Source organism: Nuphar pumila, chromosome 12 (genome assembly GCF_984573655.1).
Source record: "Nuphar pumila chromosome 12, dmNupPumi1.hap1.1, whole genome shotgun sequence".
Taxonomy (NCBI): domain Eukaryota; kingdom Viridiplantae; phylum Streptophyta; class Magnoliopsida; order Nymphaeales; family Nymphaeaceae; genus Nuphar; species Nuphar pumila.
The window spans coordinates 103,442,581-103,466,950 of record NC_143260.1 but is presented as its reverse complement, the minus strand read 5'-3'; the positions used below and the strand labels follow the sequence as shown (position 1 = coordinate 103,466,950).

The 24,370-nt window shown below is 34.5% G+C and overlaps 1 protein-coding gene and 1 non-coding gene across 2 annotated transcripts; both read right to left on the bottom strand.

Moving 5' to 3' along the window:
- Positions 1-1,894: 1,894 nt before the first annotated feature.
- Positions 1,895-13,442, bottom strand: LOC149821406 (PRA1 family protein A1-like). Its single transcript, XM_089983679.1, has 8 exons — positions 12,978-13,442; positions 10,685-10,725; positions 10,503-10,581; positions 9,861-9,947; positions 9,665-9,753; positions 9,484-9,555; positions 9,266-9,402; positions 1,895-2,143 (listed from the first exon to the last, which is right to left on the bottom strand). Exons 1-7 carry the CDS (start codon positions 13,133-13,135, stop codon positions 9,299-9,301), a joined length of 630 nt encoding a protein of 209 aa, XP_089839805.1. The 5' UTR covers positions 13,136-13,442; the 3' UTR covers positions 1,895-2,143; positions 9,266-9,298.
- A 5,502-nt stretch (positions 13,443-18,944) lies between these two features.
- On the bottom strand, positions 18,945-19,018 carry TRNAV-CAC (transfer RNA valine (anticodon CAC)). The gene has a single exon. It is a non-coding gene; the product is annotated as a tRNA-Val (tRNA).
- Positions 19,019-24,370: the final 5,352 nt, after the last annotated feature.

Sequence of the window (24,370 nt, the reverse complement as noted above, 5' to 3'; positions counted from 1 at the left end):
TCCCTCAAAGGCTCAAACTAGGAGTGTCAATGGATTGGGTATGACTCAATCCCAACTTTTACCACATCCACCAGGGTCAAGGTTTGGTAACAAAAGAAAAGGTCCAATGGATTATCCAGGTCAGAGTCATAAGGTCTAATTATTATATGAGCCAAGATTTATGAAATTTTAGAACATAGTATCACAATAATGATATGCAAACGTATAGTTAAAAGAGGTTTGTGCATTTTAACGTTATTCACACTAATGGCTATGAAGTTCTTATCATATTTTCGGAGGTCGTACATCGTGAGTATTTAGTTAAAAAAAGTTCATATTCACAATAATGATATGCCATTTGTGTTTGGATATACACTGTTTGCATCCAACCATATAGGTCAGATTTGGTTTGAAACAAGATGGAGCTCTGCTCTGTTGTGTGTATGCACAGGTAGGGTTGACAACGGGTTGGAGCCCACCAAAATGAGTGAGTTCAAACCCGAATCCTACTAAGAGGTGTTGGTATTTGGTTCAGATTCTGGTTTGACTGGATCTTTCACAAGAAAAACCATACCCTAATCTCATAAGGTTTATATAAACTAGTTCCGGTCTAAAGTCAGTAAAACAATATTCTAAATTTTTTTTACATTGACAAATTTCAAATCTTAATAGGAATGCGACATTCACAAATATGGAAAGATCTCCCCGCATATCATTATTGTGAATGTCTTCAAAATGTAGAACATCCTTTACGACCTTTGCATATCATTATTGCGAATGTTCTTAAAATGTGTGAACCTCTGACGGTAAAAAAGGGCCGATTCGAGGTCTAATAAGTTTACTATATTTTTAAAATAATTTTAAGGGGTTAATTTTTTTAGTTTTTTTAGTTTTTATTTAGTTAATATCATCTGACGGTAAAAAAGGGCCGATTCAAGGTCTAATAAGTTTACTATATTTTTTAAATAATTTTAAGGGGGTTAATTTTTTAGTTTTTTTTTAGTTTTTTTTTGTTTTTTATTTACTTAATGCCATCTGACAGTAAAAAAGGGCCGATTCAAGATCGATTAGATTTTTTTCATTTTTTAAAGAAACTGATTCACTAGTGAAACAGATTTTCACAACATTGGATCCTACTCCCCTTTTTCCCCCTTTGATATTGTTACATAACATATACATGTTAGATAGCTTTCACCACAAATATGACAACTTATGTTTAGGCGCCTTTGTTTACATCTCGTGATCTGAGATCACCTGATTTGGATGAAAATCATAAGATTCCAAACCACAAGGTGGACAATGCGATCTAGAATCACATGAAAAGTGAGTAAAATGGCCACAAATGTGATTTGAATCCCACAAACCCCATTTTCTTAAGTTTGCTTGCATGTGAGAAATGAGGCACAAATGGAAATCAAAATCTCACCTCTCATCAAAAGCTTAAGATCTCAAACAAAACAAAAACCTAAGTTCCAAAATAAATCTCAACTGAAATGCAGCGGTTAGGATTGACAGAATTAAAAAAGCCAGAACCATCTTAATGACGAGAACTATTCATCTTGCTATGAACAGCAACAGATGCATTCCTCATAGTGACTCTGTCCAACACTCAAGAGAGCTGCTTCGAAACAAGGTTTGAAGTAGCCCCACCATGTACAACAGCATTGAAATCAACAATCCAACTCAAACATGGTTAAATTAGATAAACCATAAAGAACTCTGAAGATGTTTTTTTATAGCATTTCTTTAGATCCATGGAATGAAGAAATCATACACTCCATTCAGGTTTAGAATACCCAAGAAGAAGAACCACACTACACTAAACCACTTACCAAAAGTTTTAGTGTGCCAATCCAGAGTATCTACTGGCTGTAGTAAAGGACAACATGCACTGGATAGATGGCCATGCCATTAATTAATATAAGCAATTACTTTTGGTTAATAATTGACAAATTAAGGAAATACAACCAAGTACGATAGATCATGTTGCTCATTAATCAAACCAATCTTACAGAAAATTTATCCTACCAAGACATGACCATGACTTACAGACCATCTCTGTACATATTTGCAGGCTTCATAACCTCCTGTAGTGATTCATCGTGATCACAGATTACTGAAGATTCAAACAAGTGCCATTGTCATGACTCGTGACCTAATGAGCCTGAAAAAGAATAAGGAGAAACAAAATGAAATAAATTAAACAGAAAGGTGAACACTAGAAAAGAATGAATGGCAAATGCAAGCACAGCGATGAAGATCTTTTTTTTTATGGTGACTGAGATCCCAAACATGCCTCGTCCAATTGATGATGAACTTCAAACTGCCTAACTAATTGAATTACAAAATTTTAAATAAAAAACAAAGAAACGAAAAGCCAACAATATATGTATGGTCTTCAAAACCCATGATTAAAATTCAAACAACCGCTTCCCATCATTTTGGAGTCACAAACAGTCGCAGAGAAACCAAATCCAAAGGCATTGCCAGCCAACTTCATGTTAGGTTTAGTAGCTCCAGTGTAGAAACCCTTCATCTCTTTAGATGCAAGAATCTGTCCTTATGCAATGTGACCAAGAACAAATATAACCATGAAACTGTAATGCTACATTGATGTTTAATGTGCCTTTATGCAATGTGGTGAATAACAAATCTGAATATGCAACTGCAATGCCACATTGATGTCTAATGTGCCTTAGCTACCAACAGCCTTCAGCCTCGGAGCTGGCACGTGGTACATAATAGCCTTTCTCTTTTCCCAGTATCTTAGAAAGTGATGATGCTCGCAGCATGCATTGCAGTGTCCAAAATTGGCTGTTAGACATGACCTAAAAGATCCCTGCCGATAACTGCTTCCAATCTTTCACTGCATTTAACATTATGGACCCATTGACATGTATTCAGAAAATTGCCTGATAGCCATCATTGGTGTTATTCTAGGTTCTCTGATTTGGTAGGATTTACAAATTTGCCATCACATGGAATACTTTAAATTGTCAATATCTCATTCCAAGCAACTACATTCAACAAGCCGCCTAGACATTGCTTAGCTCGTAAACACGGGGAAGCACTTCTAGATAGATAAGATAGAAGATGGGTGGTTACATCTACATTTCTCATTTTACCCTTACAATGTATCACAAAGCAGCCATCCATGCAACACCAGCCCTCTCATGAAAAATTCAAATTACAGAGCTAATGATTTCAATGAAGAGGACAAAGGATCAAGGAGTTTTCAGGAAGATACTCAAATCATGTAGATGGCAGATGGAAGCACGAAACCAAAGTTTCTAACCTTTATAGACTTCCGACGATAAGCTTTCTTCTAAAAATATATAAGCCAGAAAATGGAAAAGAGTACTTTTTAGCTTGGCAAAACCATGTGAAGTTAGTCCTTTCGTAATACAGTTGGTTTATTTCAGAATCTAGGAGAGCTTGCATTTTGCTAGCTTAGCAAATGCATACAAAACTCACAAAGCAACAGCGACCATTTTATGATCTTAACCAGCTAAGATGCATTATATTAAATAAAATAAGAGGATACTTGGTATAAATCCAGCAGTCAACCTCGAGACCTACAGATTCAAGATGACACTGGAAATTTCTCATGGCATTAAGTACACAGTATTAAACAGGAAAAAAAAACAGCTAAAAAGTCTTCTAACACCTTATAATTCATGTGTAATCCGCCTCCAACGCTGTTGAAGATCAATATAAATCATAATCTTGTTAAAATATATGTACACACACACACACACATATATATATATATATATATATATATATATATATATATATAATGTGTGAAATACCCGATAGGGATATTTTTGTAATTTCACATAGCTGTTTTAGAAACAACTATTTTTGTTAAATAGGATATTTTATTTTTTTATTTTTTTATTTTTTATCTTTTCCTTTTTTTAAAATGTTTTTTATTCAAAGCATTGGGGGTCTCACATATAATCGTTGGGACCCCCAACGGTCATATGACCGTTGGGGGCTCCCAACGACAATATGTGGGAGCCCCCAAATCCCAATGGCTCCCTTTATGTCTCTTCTTGTATAAATAGGGGATTCCCCTCTCTTGTATTTCATGGCTCTTTGAGCTCCCATTCAATAAAGTCTATATTTTATGTGTAGCCATTTTTAAGGCCTCTTGTATTGTCCCTTAGTGGACTATTTCTATATTCTCCTTTGTGCGTTAGTGCTTGTCCATTATTGGACCTTGTGAATAAGCATTCTTGTTACACATTTCTGCATACTTCATTACAAATCTTTCAAAAGGTCAAATGCAGTCTGCATTCTAATAATAGAAATTCCCTTCTTTCAACAAAAAATTAAGTTTTGGTTGTTGCAAACCCTAAACAGAAACTAGAAGAAAGCTGGTCTTCGTAACTGTTTTCTATGAGCCGCACCAGAAACATAGTGACTGGAATTCATAAATAGATAGCTTCCCAGAGGTACAAGATCTTAATGAGGGGGGGATGGATCTTGAGCTCAATTCAATTTTTACCAATCAAAGAGATGAAACAACAGAAAGTTAATGCCTTCACATGCATGCCTTACAACATTTTATTTATTTTGTCATTATTGATGAGGAAAGCCTACAAAAAGAAACAAGCATATAATTGTTTTTTTATGAATAGAATGAATTTATTGAGAAGAAAGAGCAACACGGTGGAATAGAGTTACCAGCCAGACGATGAGGTGTTGCATTGCCAGAAAAAAAGCAGAGTACAAAACCCAGAGAGAGGTTTTACAATTGTTCAGCAGATTAAAAACAGAACTCCCTAACCATTTCTTGCACCACAGTCACGCACGTGATTTCAGAATGCCCAAGAAAAATAATGTATGTATACGATATGTATTGTTACTATGAAAAATATTGATACGATACACACTCGTATCATGATACGAGTGCATATTGTATTTGTAATGGGTGTATCGTACGATACGAAGTATTGGCGCACTTAAAAAAGTGCCAAATCGTCTTTTTTCCTTTTTGGGTTTTAAAGACCTCTTGAGGGCCGACTCTCTCATTTATATAGAAGCTATTGGAAAGGTATCCACACACCCTAGGGCTCGTGAGAGCGATTTGGGGACTGATATGTGCGCAAGAGAGAGGGGATAAACGTAAAAGGAACTCAAGACGTAGATGATGGAGACTCCACGTACATTGGAGATGATGTGAATGTCGGAGGAGAAAAAAAAGAAGATAATGATGATGATTGATGGTATATTTCTAAAAAACTTGGTTATTGTTTCATGTGTTATTTTTAAAAAACTTGGTTATGATATCTTATGCAGCCCATAGATACATAAATGCTTCATATGTGATGTTATAGTTGTATATTGTGCAATTCATCATTGTCTCATGTGTTATGATTTTTTTTGAAATTTTTTCTATGTTTTTTTCAGGATTTTTTTAAAATTTTGAAAATTAATTATTATAAATTTATGATTTTTTACGATACGATGAGTATCTTATTTTGGATCTGACCGATATGGGTAATGATATGGTACTGTAAAACCTTGATCTATATGGATCGACTAAGGATTACATCCCAGCTTGTTTTCCCTGATCCACCTGTTGTCACAACCTGGCCACTTGATGCATACAAAAACAAGGACGTCCTTAATAATCTTAGACAGAATTGACATGGTCAGAGAACAAGCTCCATTCAACACCATTTACTGTTGTGCTGAGCACACGAAGGCCCAAGAATGAGAACTCGAATAGGATCGACCTCCTCAGTCAAGTGCGAGATTCCAGGTCACTCCAGGTTTAAGATCCATCGAAAAGCTTCACATTGTGCAAATAAGTGAGGAATTGATTCCTCTTATGATTCACATAGATAGCTATCCAATTGGATTCCTTTCTTCTTAAGATTATTTTGCAGTGATACAAGCCAAGCAAGTATCCTGGCTCTAAGGAAAGGTCCAAAACCCCACAATGACTGCTTTGGAAATGGACTACGCTCTGCATAGCTCAAGGCACAAATGGAGGAGACAAAAAATCCCATGCTTTTCGCATCTCCAGCTTATTATGTCTGGCAAAAAGGTTGTGTGATGAGAAGAGCGCATTTGCAACAAGTCGAACCACTGTTGATATTCCAACCTGTTGAGAGGTCCACTGAATTGAACCATCAAGTCTCCATCATGTTGTCCTTCAATAAGTTTTCTTGTGATTGGCTAGGGAGTATAACTCAAGGAATCTAATGGACAATGGCTTGTCCCCGCACCATGTGTCATGCCAAAAAAGTAAACTGTCTCCCTTACCTCTGATGATGTCAACCATAGATTTACAGTCATGAAGCACTGTTAGCACACCATAACATATAACTGACCCCTGTCTCCATTTAAGAGTGGGCTTCCAAGCTTAGTAGAGCTGGTCTCACTTTGTATTTGTGTTTTCCTAGGTTATGTCGAAAATCAAAAAGGATATAGTTGTTATGAAATTAAAAGGATGAAACTATATATCTCAAAAAATGTCATGCTTCTTGAAAACGAAAATGGATTTGGAAAAGAAAAAATCCAAGAACATTGTGACTATTCATTTTTTTTACTTTGTCAATCAGCATGTAAGTTGTGATGACATTCATGATGTGTATGAGAGTGACAATGAGGACACTCATGATGCACATGTGAATGAGAATGAGGATTTTGATAATATAGACCAACCTCATAGTCAAATTCAAATCTATACTCGACGTACCAAAGACCATCATCCATGTGCTTTAGAAAGACATTCTCAAAATCAAGATTTAGATTCCTCTAGTATTAGAAGATCTATGAGAATTTCAAAGGCTTCTAGTAGATTTGTATCATATGATTTTTTTTAACCCAAATATAGAATATGTCTAATGGCTATGCACTTATATGTAAAACCATCGTCTTACCATGATGCAAAAAAATTATCCAGAATGGATTAGAGAAATGAATGATGAATTGGAAGCTTTATAAAAGCCAAAATTCAATCTTTCCCTAAAGGGAAGAAAACTATAAGATTCAAATGAGTCTAAAAGATTAAAACTAAAAGTCATGGGACATTAGAAAGATATAAAGCCAAAACTATTAGCCAAAGAATATAGTCAAGAATATAGAATAGACTATGATGAGACATTTGCCGCAGTCGCTCACATGACTATTGTAAGAACTCTTATTTCTATAGCATCAATTAAAAAATTGCCCATTTTCCAAATGGATGTAAAAAATATTTTTTTGAATGGTAATCTCAATGAGAAAGTTTACATGGATCCCGCATCAAGATTAAGTTTAGCACATGAAAAAACTCTTCGGTTACGAAATGTATTAGTCAATTCAAGCATGCTCTCACTACAGTACATATGAGTAAAGTATGGGATGTTTCCTTTATCCTCTTTCTCGTTAGAAATTATTGCATATTCTAATTCTAATTAGAGAAGGGATGTGAACGATAGATGCTCAATGACTGGTTATTGTGTTTTTGTAGGTAATTCTCTAATATTATAGAGATGCAAGAAGCAACAAAAGGTGTCACTCTCTTCCACTGGAGCAGAGTAATGTGCCATGGCAACAACTGCGCCTGAATTAGTATGGTTGAGACAATTGTTAGAAGACTTGAGAGTTCACATTGCAGAACCCTCAAGATTATATTGCGACAACAAGAGCGTAGTTTACATGGTAAGCAATCATACATTTCATGAAAAGACCAAACACATTAAAACGGATTGCCACTACGTTCATGAGGAATTTCTAAAGAAGACCATCACATTGCCATATGTACCATCTGAGTATCAACTGGCAGACTTCTTCACTAAAGCACTCTTGTTACCTAGCTTTCACTTCCTACATGGCAAACTCTCGGTTGTTACACCGTGAGTTTGAGGAGGGATGTTAAGATTGTGTGTATATATATATGTTCATACGTATGTAAACCGAAATACACATCAAAGGTGTTTCACTCATTTTACTTTATAATAGTGGTCAGCCCATTAGGGGCTGATTGCGTCCTTTTATTTTTTGTTTTTTATCTTTTTATATTTTTTGTTGTACATGATAGGAACAACTCCAACTAGCTGTTGGAGCTGCTCCCAACAGTCACAAATGCGACCGTTGGGAGCCAGCCAAACAGCTAGTTGGGCTGCCCCCTTCTCTGTTTCTCTTGTTATAAATAGGGGTTCTCCCCTTGTATCTCTCTATACTTTCTCAAGCATTTGTAATACAAAGAGCATTTATTTTTCATCCTCTTGACCCTTGTGTGGGTGATGTGCATTGACCCATTAGCAGTCCATTGTGATTTAGTTGTGGTCTTGTAAGCTTATAAGAGAGACTCATTTGCTCTTGTTCTTGTTTCATTACAGAACCCACCAGTTAAAAGAGTAAATCAATCAACACGGACACCATGTCGACCAAACAATTCAACTGAGCCTTCACAAAACAACTAAAATGTCAAAGCATGAAATGGGGTAAATCCAACAAAGGGTAAAAGCATTAGTTTGGCTTTGTGCATGAGAACAATTGTAGAATGCAAGATATACATTAGAAGGGGTTTGACATAGCTATGTGCTCATACACATTGTAAACAAATTCACAAGTAAATAACCTGCATTGCAGAACCAGTTCATACACTCTCTAAAAATTAATAAGATGGGTGAACAAGCACAGACTATTTTTCCTAGAATAAGTAGCCAAAATTACTGTATTCATAGCCCACAGATAAGACCCATGCCATATCAAGCATCTGAGAGTAAACGTTTGAAGTGGATAATATTGGAGGAAAAATATGAGAGAAAAGAAAAGCCCAAAATAAGTGAAGCAAAAGTTTCCAACCATGAGAAAAAGGCAGTGTCCCTAACCAGAGCAGTACATCAAGCAGTTAAATATCTTGCAATCAAAATCGCAAGTGATTGTTAAGTGTATTATCACCAAATATAAAAATATATTTCGTATGTAAAAAATAGCATTTATCAATGAATTGTTTGAAATTTAAAACTAGAACTCAGTACATTTCATATGCATATGTTTTATTGTAACCCAGACAAACAGACAATACTGATAAATATTTGCATCTGAAAAAGTGTAATGCCAGATAACCAGCAAAATGATGTGCCATCATCCTTGTAAAATGAAGAAAATTTTGTACCACACTAACAGCCAACATTATGTAACACTGATACATGGATAAAATAATATTTTACATGCATCCTAGCTAAAGCTCTTAATGAAATCTAAGAAAGAAATGTACATAACTCTTTTAACCAATTTCCATGCTAATGCAAACTAACATGGTCAAGAAGTGACTTACATAGATATATAAGCCACTGAGTGTATTTTCACACTACAACTCGCTATAATTCCGCCACACTGCCCTGAATTCTTCACGGAATGTATTCAAACGAGCTTTCAAGTTAGGTGTTCTGAAGCTTGCGTGAAGAAAAGTCGCTGTTCAAATGTAAAGGGTTATAAGAGATTGCAATAAAAAAAGGATCAAGTCAAAAAATACAAAGGATACAAAAGCATTACCTAGAAGGCCTATAAGAAATGCACATAGCACAGTGATGATACCACAAGAAACAAACCACAGGGTACTACTTGCTGCAAAAAGAACAAGAGAGCTCAAATAGTTAAGTGATTAATGTTTTCTTCAACTTGCTCCAACAACTAAATCTTCATCTAACCAAATCACAGTTCATAATTTGCATACCAGCTGATAGAGCCAGAACAAACATCCAACGAGGTCGACCACAGATATGTATTGTTCTCCTCACAGATGGACGTCCACGGATAACAGGGCTGCAGCATCCATAAAGAGTTGATGACCTTGTTCATGCATTAGAACAACCAACTTTTGAACTCAAATGGAAGAAAGTGCAAATAAGAAACCGGACAAGAAGGCTTACGTGATTGGGGGTCTCATCTTTGCAGCCAAATGTGGAGAGAATCGTCTCATAGTTCTTGTCACCTTCTCATTAAAACTAACTGCAAAGCTGTAAATTTAATGTGTCAGTGATATCCAGGAAATCAGCAGCCTAAATAAATTGCTACCCACAAAATGAAATGAAACAAACAGAAGTAGAAAAATGGGACCTATTATGCGACATACAAGAATCGTTGACATTTTCACCATGTAACATAATAAATGCAAATGATAACTCAATATCCAAAGGTACAAAGGAAATTGCTTGTTCTGGTATTTTTCTACTAGAAACAATTTGGCCAAAATGGCTTCTCAGAGACAACTCGATAGCCTGCCTGATAAGTAGGATAAAATCTGATCCTAAATTATGCTAGTACCATATTCCAACTGATGAACATTAGATTCACTCAAAAGAATGGCCAAAAGGAGATTTAGATGAAAACCTTAGAAGGTGAAAAAAGGACAAACTCATACAACATTAAAAGGGATTAACTGGATCAACCCTTGAAACCAACATTTCTGACACAAGAAACACTAGAACAATAGAAACAAGTATGTCAAGTTCATTTTGAGCCAAAGTGCAAAGTGGAAACAGAAGGAAACCTCTAAGAGAGGTGAAAGTTACCTATCGTTCAAGAAGGCAATAGCTAAACCTGCCAAAATAGCAGCCACAAGAGCAATTGGTTTCCTAAGAAACCCCATCCCTACAGTCAAATGGAAAACAGAAAAACAAGAGTTAGTAGGAGTTCATGTCAAACAAAGCATCTAAGTTACAGAGAGAGAGAGAGAGTATTATGCTAATCTTACCAAGTATAAATGTTATCATAATGAAGTAGTTAGTCCGATAGCTGCAAAGCATGCAATATCAGAAACCAGAAGTCAACCAACCATAATGATTAAAGCATCACTCATAAAGTATGCAAACTCAAGATAAGAAAAAATAAATATATATCATCATAAAGCAAAAGCATGTTGATTGAATGAAAAAGTCACGCAGATCATAAAATGAATAGTGCAAAAACAAGTCAAAAGACACAAGGCATTACCAGATGAACGACTTTCCATGCCTGTGGCATAAAAAAGAATGGCGAGATTAGAAATAAAAAGTTCAGTCGACCAGGAAAAAAAACTATCAGCTAAACAACAAATTGACTGTAAACCTAACCTAGTACATACTAGCATAAGTAGAAAGAGATTTTATAGTCAAAATGAAGGTAACTATATTTGGAACCACTTTTTCTAAAATAAAAAACATTTGAACTGCTTGAACTGGCTGGTTTGGCCTCAAAACCACAAAAGAGGTAGGACAGGGATAACAGTAAAAATCAGGTTCTTCCACAAGTTGGAGTAAAGTATGGAAGAATGGAGGACCACATATAGAGTTAAGTATGAAAGCAAAGTAGAGCTAGGATTTATCAAAGAAAAAGAATGAGAAAGCCTAATTGGTTTGAGCAAATTGAAGACAAAAAATCTCTCACTATCTCACATGCATACACACACACAACTAGGTAAACGCGGTCCTGAGTGAATAACTTCAGGACAAATTAGCCCCTTTATGCAAATTTGGTGTTCTATGTTATATAAGTCATTCCATGCAACCTCCTGGTGGATCTCGATATTATTATACAAACAATTCCTGAATTTGGTTAACGTGTTTATAACAACATGACACTGATCAATTTGAACCAACTACTAAAAACAACCGTTCACCATACAGGTTTGGTGCCTGATTTTCCAAAACCTGATTTTTCTTTTGCAAATGAAAAACTTGATTTAAACAGCTATATCCACCTCAACAAATCTCTGTCTATAATAACAAGCCTAAAGGCAACAAAAGGTCCCATTAAGGAAGGTGTTTCCTTGTAATTCTAAGCTTAGAAATTGCAATCTTACAACAGAGTAGTATGTGACTTGTAGCAACTGCTCATTGGAACACTATAGTAGATAGAGTGTTGCTACTTCCTACTCTGGTAGATTAAGACAAATTGGACATAGAGAGCATGTGTATATCCTGCAACCATATTCGCTTCTATAGAAGTTGGAGAGTCCGAGAGGCACTGATTCAAAGTGCAATGCCTCTTTGCTACCACCATAATGACAAGCATCGGTGATATTTTGAAAATATCATGAGAAAAGATATTTTAGTCATCATTTTAAACGTCTAAAATATTGCAATATTATTATTTAAAAGTAAACCTCACGTGGCTATTTCCCAGGGAAAGGTGTATTGTATCTTTTATGAATTTCTATTTTTATTTTATTTTTATTTTATTTTTACATTTTCCTAATCTTTTAATTAATCTATCAATATTTTGTCCGTAAAAAATACAAGATAAAAGTTCCAAATTCTCATGAGAACTCAACTGCTATTATCTTTCTGTTTTGAACTTTTGTCACTGTGAGTAGACCACATCATAAACTCTTGAGAGAACACCAACAGATGAAACTCAAGAAATCAAAGCAATCCACGTCACTGAAAAGAAATTAGAAGAAGATAAAAATCCTAGCGGATATGTACAAATCCAAGGTCCTTAAACCCGATCATTTATCAACAAACTTAATAGTAAATTATAAATGCTCATAAGATAAAACCCATCCCACAACATTTTCACACTTCCTAACTAAATGACTCCCACAATAAACGCCAATTCCCAAATTCTCTACAAAATAATCCATAAACACAACGCTAGAGAAGCGACAAAACACAACCAAGATTACGCAAATTTTTCCTTGTTTGTGTCATCACCCATCCGAACCCAAACTTCCACAACAACAACAACCAAAAACAAGAAACCCACATAGAATCGAGATAACACAGTGGAAAATTCAAACAAACAACAAACAAAAATTACTTAATTCTACTAAGCTCGATAACAATAAAGAAACCAAGCATTACAACCCAACAATTATGGATTCCCGAGGTTCAAAACCAAGAGAGATTGTATAACCGAAAATTTTACGATTCCCCACGGATGTGAATTGCGAAACAAACGTCGGAAACAATAATTTCACTGAGCTTGACAACAATAAAGAAATTATCAACACAACTATTACGAATCCTGACGAACTTGAACAGAGAGAGGACAGGGGGGTTGCTTACTAGTAGAGATTGCACTTGAGGCGGCTGTTCCACTTGGCGTAGGATCTTGGGATAGTGAACCTCGAGAAGAATTCAGTGAGCGGCCGCGGCGGCGACGACCAATCCACTTCCCTCAGCGCCTCAGCCAGATCCTCCGCCGTCACATTCCCCCAATCCATCTCCTCAATTCCCCCCTCCCCACCCAAAAAAAAAACAAAAAAAAAACTAGCCGATCCTCCAAACCCCAAAAAACTCAATCCGATCCTCCAACAAAAGAGAGAAAAAACCCAAAAAACCCTAGCCGATCCTCCAACAGAAGGCAGAAAAACCCTAACCCTAGATTGGCCTTTCCCGCTCTATCTTTCCCTTAAGAAACCCTACTCGATCGATCGATCGATCGTTCAATCTTCCCGCAGGGAAGGAAATGAAACGTTCGGAATCCGAAACTCCAAAGACGATCGGAGCAGTTTTTTTTCTATTTTTTGGACTTTTAAAATTTTTCTTCTTTTTCGCTTTGTACGCGCCGACCTCAAACGGGTTGTGGTTGTACCGGATCATGGTGGACCCAGATCCTGTTTCGGTCTCCGCCAGCCACAGATTTTTTTTTCTGAACTCGGATCTGAATCTTTTTTTTGGATATTTACAGGGAAAACCGTTCACTGGATCACAAGAAGAAGATTGGAGGCCAGCAAGTATCAAAAGAACAGTGAAAAAAGGTTTACCACATTCGCTAACAAGTACAAGCGAACAGGGGACAATCCATAGTTAAGGCTAAATCAACATTATTATTAGAAGGGACATCATGTCCATAAGGGACAATTGTGCCCTCGAGATACAGGTGACCTTTTTTACTACAAGACAAGATACTTCTTTCGTGAGTGTCGCAAGAAGCAGGCCGATCTTAAAAAGCGGATCACAATGGAGAATCTCACCACTAAAGCCTCAAACTCCATGAATTTACAAAATGTATAAGTGAGGGATGAACTCCTCAGTAACACAGCAAATGAGGTGAAGGATGCTCAGTCAAAGCCGAAGCGCACAAGCAATAAGAGGGAGTACCTCAAGCAATTCACAAGCTACCCAAATAAAATATGTCTAAACACACTGGAAGCCAAAGAAGGCAAACAAATGGCAGAGAGCGGGCAACCAAGGAAGGCCAGCCCCGTTAGTAGTTGCGGCAGCAACCACAATGCTAAGTGAGGATGAATGATGAAGAATCTTTGGATAGTGAACTAGAATAAATATATAAACTGAGAATTTTTGCTATTTATGTTTTTTGAAAATAAAAATATATATTTTGGATTTGAATTTCAATTGAATGATTATAAGTTTTAGCACTTGAATTTGACTAATTTAAATTCTTATAGTGTTATGCATTAATATCTACATTTTGTCGTATGTAGACTTTACTTATTTAAAGACAGATCCTAAATCCAATACCAAACTTTAATTGGATCCTACCAAAGATACAAGATCTAACGAATCAAAATTTAGATATGAGTTGAATACCGAATAATATTAGACTCAATTAAAATCTTTAGGTCATATTTAACATCATGTTAGATAAAGGCAATGTCATTATGAATTCGGAAAGGGGTTTTAGATATCCTGAATAGGACTCTAAATACTCTAAATGAGACACAAGATTTAAATGTTTATTTGGGTTAAAGTTTTCATTTAGAATAACACGCATACTTTGATCCCTTGTATAGTTATAAGGATACTACATAGATGAGCATTATAAGAATTTTTGCATAAGTCATAAGTGAGAATTTATATTTAGTGATGAAATATATATATATATACACATGTATAGAATAAATAAAATAGATTTGACCCTTGAAATTACCTGAAAGATTTTCATTGAAGAACATACAAGAAAAAAACTAGATCTGAAATTCAGGAAAGATACCCTAGTCTAGTTGTTTAGTTATTGTAATGAATTTTGGAGACAAATTTTTTTTTAATGGAAAAAGGATGTAAATTTAAAAAAAAAAATAGAAATAAATATAAGGAAATTTTTCTTCAGAATATAGAGGATAATATAATATTATATTAAATATCTTGGATCCAAATGGATCTTGGATCTGAATAGAGTCATATCAAATCCAACACATAGATTTAGATATAGCAAGTGAATTTAAATCTCGGATGGATCTAAAACCCAGTTAGAGTTTGACTGGATTCTTAATGGATCTAAAATAGCGTGTGACCCAATCAAGATTTGAAATCCAACTAAGGAGTTTCATAAGATCCAAATTATTATGAAGATCCAACACGAATCCAAGAACCATTAGAAAAAAAAATTAAGTATATAAATAAATTTATGAAGACATAATTGCAACAATACATGAAGTGACATTGTGGTGAGGTGTGTTTCCTCCTTGAGTGGTAATCGGAGTTCAAATTCCACCTCACACACTCACGCACGGTTTTAGTAAAAAGGCATTACATTTTCTTTTTGACAAAAAAAACTACTATAACGTTATAACTCCTATATGGATACAAATAAATTAATGGAGACTTAAGTTGTGATGAAATGATCAATAGTGTAGTTGTGATATTCATTGCTTTTTTTGGGAGTGATCCAAGTTCAAATCCCTCATGCACATGGATTTTTATTTTTTTCACTATAATTTCTTTTTGACAAAAATCTAGAATTAAGTGGCAAGAGTATACGTTTTATTTATGAAAAATAAAAGCTAGTCAAAAATTCTAAAATAAGAAACTCAATTAAGGTTTTTGAAATTGAAATCTTTATTTCAGAAACATGAATAAAATTCTTCTAATTAGCAAACATTTTTACTATAAGAGTTAATTTGGAATTTGAAAAGAGAATGGAAGGTCAAGATACAATTTAGGAAGGAAATCCTCCTTCTTCCAAATTCATGATTTTCTTGGAAGAGGGTTGAAGGGGTTACCATGTGTGCATAATTAGAAGAAAAGGTAAGAGTGAAGAGAATAATGAGATTCACCCTGAGTATACGATTGAGATTCTGAAAATCTCTTATGATGCAATGACTTGTATGAAGAAACAAACAAAATTCAATATATGCACATATATCTTAAACTGCGGGAATCAGAGTATATATGAAAAATGGTATATGTTACTGGTTTCCTAGGATTTTGGGTATACCTAAAAGACGGTATATGTTACCAATTTCTCAGGGTTTTGGATACACCTGAAAGTCGGTGTATGTCATCGAATCCATGTTCTACCTTGGAGATGGTAGATGGTACAAACTCTATAGGATAATATATTTTTGTAAGAGTAAGGTGTCTCACCTGGTCCTTAGTCCTCGAAGTTAGGGGGTCAAGACTACCAATATGTCCTAGGTGGTAGATCTAAGTCTTTTGCATAAGTGTTCATGGTTCATCATATTTCTAGTTCTTACCATTTGGGAGTATTCTCTGGGTTGCGAATTGTTCTCTTTGGGTATCCATACAACATGGTATTAATTGGAAAAACATAGCAGACTTTCATGCGGTCTCAACCCACTACGATGTCGAATGCCTGTGCATATCCATAGGGTAATTAATAAGAGAAACATAAAGTCAATTTACTTTTAAATATTATTAAGTACATACACTGCTTGATAATGCATATGTTATAATATAGTTGTGGTTTATTTATGAGATGCATAACAGTAATGTTTTTTTTTTATGTACCCAAACCACAAGTTGGTTGTATTGGATGAATCTCATAGAACCTACATGAATTTTATTATTTTATTATCATTATTATAATGTGTTGCACATATACTTGTACACATTACACTGAGTACATTCATATTGATATTATGCTTCTTACTCAGACAACTAGTAGTTTGACCCCATATTAATTATTATTTTTCAGGTAGCAGATAAATATATCAGAGCAATTGTGGGCATCACCGTGGGTGGTGTCATGAGATCATATCTTCTGTGGATGTCCTGAGGAATTATAACTGAATTCATTAATTATATTATCTGTATGACTTGTAATAATTCAAGACAAGACTTTATTTTGCCTAATGATATTAAAGTTGTGTTATCACTTGTAACTCGCCCAAATTATTTGACTGAGAGATTAATCAAATATTTTTACAAGAAAATAATTATTCTAATTTTTTTAGTTAAATATTTAGGGGTGTTAGAGACTCTCTATCTGATGGTATTTCTCGTGGTATTTGTCACATTGAGCTTGACTTAGCAAGTTTATGACCCAAATTTTATTATTTTAAACTTTGAATATATATATATATATATATATATACATATCGTCGGCACTGCCTACCATACAATCATTGTCCTGGCCGCTTAAAATTTTGTGGGCTTACCTCTTACCCTTAGGGAGTCACCACACTTAGGCTTGCTCAAAGGGCGACACCCATGAGATTTGAACCAAGACCATCTATCGAACGACCATGAATCTGGACTTGAATGAACGAATCATATGGAACATTGTCTCGGGGACACGATATTTTGGGGTCGTGTCTATGACAATACTTGAAGACACGATGGCACACGTGGACATGGACACGAGTTGTCATACTTTAGTATTGTTTTATTTTTAAATGAATTTAAATACTGTTTCAATAAAAATACATTTTTATATTAAAATATCAAAAACAAGTTTTTTGTTGATTAATTAAAACAATCCGTATCACATCTTATTTTTTAAACAAATTTCAAGCTTACAAGTCGAAACCACGTTAGGGTTCCTTGTGTCGACGTGTCTTTGTGACATAGATATGGAAACGGTTCAAAAGTTAGGGGTGAAAACGGGTCGGACAGGATCTGGATCATGTAAATGCATATTTAGACAAGAATCAAGTACGGACCTGGATTAGATCCAATGTAGTAGAGTTGATCTATACCGGAAAATAATCTAACCAAATCCAACCCACTTGCAAGAGTCTGATTGACTAAATATCAGACTTGACCAGAATGGATACGTAGCAGTCAAGCACAAAACCGTTTTCTGCCACGTCTGAATGTAGGATAAAAAGAACAGAATATGAAGGTTATTGTGGAAGAAATTAATAAAAACTTACACGTGGCAAATGAAAAGGCATGCCATTTTTTCCCTACATGATCCTGAAATTATGCATTCGTTGGACGCGATCAAACCACCAAATCCAGATCCAAATTTGGTCCACCTGTCAGGTGGGTCACGCTTGAGGATTTTAATTGCTTCATGAAAGATTATCAAAAATGGGTCTGGGTGGAGTAAGGCTGCAAACGGATCAGATATTTGATCTGAATCCGACATAGTTACTTCTGGATTTGGATCTTTTAAGCAAACTCAGAATGTGCATTTGGATCGGATTCAGATCTTTTTAATCAGATTACTCGGACTTGTATGTTAAGTCAGATCTGGAATTGATTTGAATCAAAATATGATTGGGTTGTTTTGTTTTTTTTACATGTAAGTAGCTTGTCTTTCCTTTTTTTTCGGATTCAATATCACCACATGTATTTCAGATTTGGATTCAACCTCACCTCATGGGATCTGATTTGGATTCGGATCTGGATTCAGAACTACTGTTTGAATTTCTGATTTTGATTGGCCAGATCCTGCCCGATTCGGGTGGATCTAGCCAACTCTTGGTTGCACCTGAATCCAACTCAGATTCGCACTTTACCTAAAATATGTGCATATATAATAAACAATTACATTAAGCAAATAACGAATTGGATAGACCTTTCTGGATATGGATTCAAATCGTTCTAACAGAAACCCATATAGATATTAGGGGTTAATATACTGATACATTCAGAGGGGAGCCATGTAATTCAAAAAAATTATATCTTGGTTATTTTTTCTAATGACATGATACTTAGAAAAAAGAATTGAAGAATTTCTGTATTTGTTTTACTCTTAGCATTATTGTGGAAAAGTAGTGCATAAATTACCATTTATTTATTCCTTACTGCAATTAGAATATTCTAAAAAAGTTGCATCAGTTCCATGAAATAATTGTTTTAAAAGACAATAATAAAAAATGTCTGAGCCCGGGTTCGAACCGGGGACCTCTAGTGTGTGAGACTAGCGTGATAACCAACTACACCACCCAGACTGGTTGTGATGAGTTCTTATATAAATTTTTTAAGTAGAAACAATCTTACTTCGGCGAACCACCTCAACTCTTTTAGCTCGTCATTATCGGGTTATCATCATTACAAACAGCAAAACTCATAGACAAAATAAAAAAAATTATTTGCTTTAATATTCAACAATCAAATGACAATAAACAAGAATTGGTATTTCTTACAAGTAGAAAAATAAAATTTGTACTGAACATAAAAAAAAAGTGCATTTTCTTCTTGTGAGAGCAACATGGTAATTTCATTGCCACCACCTTTTTTGGTGAGAGAAAGCTGGGGTTAGGGAGACCACTATCGGTTATACAATCACATATCATTGGGATTCGAACTTGCAATGTCCCAACACAATGTGTCATGCACTAACTACTCCTGTCAGACAAGCGGAGCCCCAGTTGGTAATTTAGTAGGGGATCTTAACCCAACATCAACCATGGATGTATTTGCTTAACGGTGACAAATAGGATCCAAATCTATACATGTTTTCATGAATAAGGATCTAATTTTGGGTCAAGGCTTCGCCAAGCCCATATTCAACCCTTTTTATTACTAAGGTGAAGGATATGACTATCAATGGGTAGGGCACAAGTAATATGCGAGTTGGATTTGGGTTATGAATTTAGTCAAAATATCCAGCTTGACTTTCTATTTTAATTGAAAGTAAATTCCTCAAACTATAAGGATCTGGCTTGGGTTTTTATTTTCTTAACCGGTTAAACATGAATTCTTGAGAACGGGTTTAAAATTGGATCCAGATCCCACTCAATCATCACAACTTCACAGGAAGTTATGAATTCATATGGGATCTAATTAAGCTCATATTTAACCCGTTTTGATTCCAGTCTAAGGCTAGTTAGCATGGAGGAAAGGCAAAAATGCATTTGCAATAAGGGTAAGATAGTAATTATGGATAATGAGAGGTATTTGACTTTCATAGTAAAAGGTAAAAACGGTAATTTTCATCAAGTAGGAAGAAAAGAGCAGTTCAATTGGCAAAAGGGTAAAATAATAACTTCTTAACAATAACTAAAGAGTTAACTCAACGACAAACTAAGAGGTATTTGAATTTAATACTAAAAGGTGAAACAGTAAGTACAAAGAAAAGACAAGTTCAATTGCCAAAAGGTAAAATAATTTCTTAACAATAGTTACCTCAAAGACAAACTAATAAAAGTATTGTAGGATCGATGCATTTAAGCATCATCTTTAAAATTTGAAGGGATTTGAATCTTACAAAGCAATCACACACAAAGAACACACGAATTTTATCATGGTTCGGTCTTCTAGACCTACATCCAATCCCCAAACAAAACCCGTTTGAGATTTTCACAATCATACTTGTGTCACCACAAGAACAAACAAACCAAAATCGGTCCCACTTTCAGCAACAACCATGCTGAAAACAAACACCTCTTTTAAACTAAGGAAACCTTTTCTTTTACAGAAAAAAATAATCAACTTACAATCAACTTATGAGCCTTTCTTATGAATGCAAATGGAGTGAAATAGGCTTTTAAGGTTGCTGAAATACTCAAGTCATAATTTCACTAACTCACAAAAAGAATTGGAGTAAAAAATCAGAGTGAAAATACTCAGTGAGTGAGAAAACAAATACTTGAATGAATAGGAGTGAAAAACAAGAAATTTGATCTTTCAAATCAATGTAATTTAATTGTTTTGAGTGTAAATCACACTCTTATTTATAGTTGAGGAATTTCATACATTGAAGGTACCAAAGGGTGTAAAAAACAGTCAGTTTTGAACAATCAAATCATTTAAAAATTTGAAAAGACGTACATTTTAAAAGTTTCAGAAAATGGTTATATTAGCCAACTGAAATAGTTATTAGTCGACTGAAATCAAATATTAGTAGACTGACAGTAAAAGTCAGTCGACTACTGTGTCTAGCTGAACAGATTTAAATTCTGGTTCTTTTTAAAACTTAGTCGACTAAAGAAAAGTTAGTCAACTAATGAAAATCATCAGTAGTCAGAAAAAACTTTCAGTCGACTATGCTAATTCTTTCAGAAATTAAACATTCTGTCTGGTCGACTAAGAGTTGATTAGTCAACTAATCAGAAAGTTGACATTTTGCTTTGAAAAACTGGCGCAAAAAAAATTAGTTGACTAATGAGTCTATTGGTCGACTAATAAACCAAAAAATGTGAGTAAAAAGCTTTCTAAAAAGATTTTCGTTAAGGGTTCTTTTAGAAAAGTTTTTCCTAAGTATTTTTAGGTGAAATGCAACTAAGATATGCAATCAAAGTAAGACTCTTATAAGAATCTAAGACTTTTAAAGAAATTTATATTTGCACACTTATCTTCAAAGATTCTTCAACGAATTCTTCAATTCTTATCATATTGCTTTATTGCCTTAACTGAAATTCAGTTGTTCATCATCAAAATCTTATACTTGAATTATCGTGTACAACTTTCTTGTCTTAGTAAATCTCCCCCTTTTTTATGATGACAAACTAGTCACAGATAAAACATTGATAAATAGATAAAGAATTTATTCTCCCTATCAATATGCTGTCAAAACATAAGAAGTTAGCATATATATCACATATGCATATTGATTGCTATATATCACACATTGTGCACATGTATATTATTTTTCTTCTCCCCATATATCACATATTGTTGTTCTTCTCCCCCTTTGTCATGATCAAAAGAAGTAGGTGGAGTTATAGCATAAACAAAATGCAAATACAAGTTCAAAATATTACAACTAAAAAAAAAGTTATCAAAGCAATATCAGTAAACAAAGTTCAAGAGAAGTGTTGCTTGAGCATCTTCTTGATTTCAGCTATATCAGACTGAATAGATGAAACTTGTTGAGTAACATCTTCACGAAATGTATGTTGTTGAAGTTCTAAGGCTTCAATGCGTTTTAGAATTTCATCATCATCTTTTTCAGTAGAGAAACTCTTTTTTTTGCCTTGAGATAGAGATAATATAGGAGATGGTGATGGTTCACAAGATACAAGAGATCCAGAAGATGAAAGTACTAAATAGGAAAGTTTCATTCGTTTAAGAACAATTTCATCCAAGATTTTCTTTTGAGTAACAGACTTTTCAGTATCCAGAGGCACTTTGAAATATTTAAAGATTTGAGTAAGGATTAAGCCATATGGAAGAAAAGGTTTTTGCTTTCATAAAGTAGTAAAGAAGACATGTGCCCAGTTTGCAGATATATTTCCAAATAAGACATATAGAGCAATAAAAAGATCAGTGAAAAAATAATCAAAAGATCATGTCTTTGTACGAACATTGTGAGCAAGAATTCTTTCTGCAATTCGTGCGCGAGGTTAAAGATTTGTATTTTGAAAAGGTGCACAATGAGGAGCGCCTGAAAGTAGTATTTGATCAAAAATCTTTTCATCCTCAAGTTCAATGGAATTAAAAAGAGTGCCAAAAAATGAAACATTAAGAATTTTTCCAAGAAGTTTGTAATCAAATTCGATTTCAACATCTCTAACGAGAGAGGAAAGAAAATATGTATCATGATCTATTTGCAAATTTGTGTAAAATAAATGGATCAATAAAGGATAATAATCACGATCGGAAGAAGCATAAAAAATATGTAAAATTCCTGTAAACAATGCCTTGAGATTATATCGTTCATAGACATGAAAAAGAACATTTCGACCAAATAAAATCGGAAGGGCAGATATAGATCCAAACCTATCATACATAAGAGGATTTCGAAGAAGACTAAGAGAAAATCCATGTCGTGCCTTAGCTGTGGGTGTGGATGAGGAAGGGGAAGCATGTCCGGAGGCGATTTTCTGACGAGGCATCGTCGTCAAGAAATGGGCAAAAGAGATGAACCTGCCAAAGAAGAGCGTTGCCATAGTGAAGGACTGGACACTGTGAGAAATCCGACGGTGTAGTGGCGATGTCATCCGGCGAGTGGAAGAGGGATGCCAATTCACGGAGGGTTTTAGAAAAGAGGGAAAAAGAGCAGTTGCTATAGAAGAGAGTGAGAGTGAGAGTGAGAGAAACATGATGGGGCTTTTAAAAGAAAAGGGTCGACTACCCTTTGTTTTTAAAACAAGTAAATTATCGGGTTTGAATTTAAAAAAAAAATAACCAACTATCAGTCGACTAATAGATAAATGTCAGTCGACTGAAAAGTTTTGTTTTGACATTTTTTCAAGAAAAATGAAAATTTCAAAAATAAATTATAAATCTAATAATGAGCAAATGCCTAGTTCTCTTCTAATTCTCATAAAATCTTTGTTTTTGAGTGGTTTAGTAAAGATGTCAGCATGTTGTGCATTTGTGGGTATAAAATTTAAAAAAATATCTCCTTTTAAAATATGATCTCGTAAAAAATGATGTTTCACTTCAATATGCTTAGTTCTTGAGTGCTAAACATGATTTTTCAAAAGATTTATAGTACTAGTGTTATCACAATAAATTGTTGTTGTGGAGTAATTCAAACCAAAATCTCTTAAGGTTTGTTTCATTCATAGTACTTGTGAACATGTTAAACTAGCCGCTATATATTCCGCTTCAGTAGTTGAGAGTGATACTAAATTTTGCTTTTTACTAAACCAAGAGACTAAGGAATGTCCTAAGAAGTGATAAGTTCCACTAGTACTCTTGCGATCAGATTTGCTTCCAGCAAAATCTGTATCACTATATGAAACTAAATCGAAGGAAGATGATTTTGGGTAAAAAAATCCAAAGTTTGAAGTATCTTTTAAGTATCGAAGAGATTTTTTTACAACAATTAAATGAGATTCCTTCGGATTAGCTTAACATCTAGCACACATACAAACACTAAACATTATATCAAGTCGACTAGCAATTAAGTATAATAGAGATTCAATCATACCTTTGTAGAGCTTAGTATCTACATTTTTACCGTTTTCATCTTTATCAATAAAAGTAGTTGCACCCATATGATTTTTTCTTGATTTAGATGAGTCCATGTCAAATCTTTTAAGAAGTTCTTTTGTATACTTGGCTTGGTTGATGAAGATTCCTTCTTTTATTTATTTTATATGAAGTCCAAGGAAGTAGTTCAATTCACCCATCAAGCTCATTTCAAACTCTTCCTGCATAGCTTTAGCAAAATCATTGCAAAGAGAATCATTAGTAGAACCAAATCAACATAAATTTGCATAATAAAAATATTTGAATTTAGATTTTTAATAAATAGAGTGAAGTCTACCCAACCGATGAAAAAAATAGATTTTTCTAGAAAACTCCGTAGTCTTTCATACCATGCTCTTGGTGCTTGTTTGAGTCCGTACAAAGCTCTTTTTAATTTATAGACTCTTTTTGGATATTTCTCATCTTCAAAGCTTGGAGGT

Bases quoted from the DNA above. Each gene is read 5' to 3' on its own strand.
- LOC149821406 (XM_089983679.1), bottom strand. From the start codon at position 13,135: ATGGATTGGGGGAATGTGACGGCGGAGGATCTGGCTGAGGCGCTGAGG. The intron at 9,948-10,502 runs GTAACTTTCACC...TTAAATTTACAG, and splicing joins ATTGCCTTCTTGAACGATAG to CTTTGCAGTTAGTTTTAATG. The intron at 9,403-9,483 runs GTAATGCTTTTG...ACATTTGAACAG, and splicing joins ATTTCTTATAGGCCTTCTAG to CGACTTTTCTTCACGCAAGC.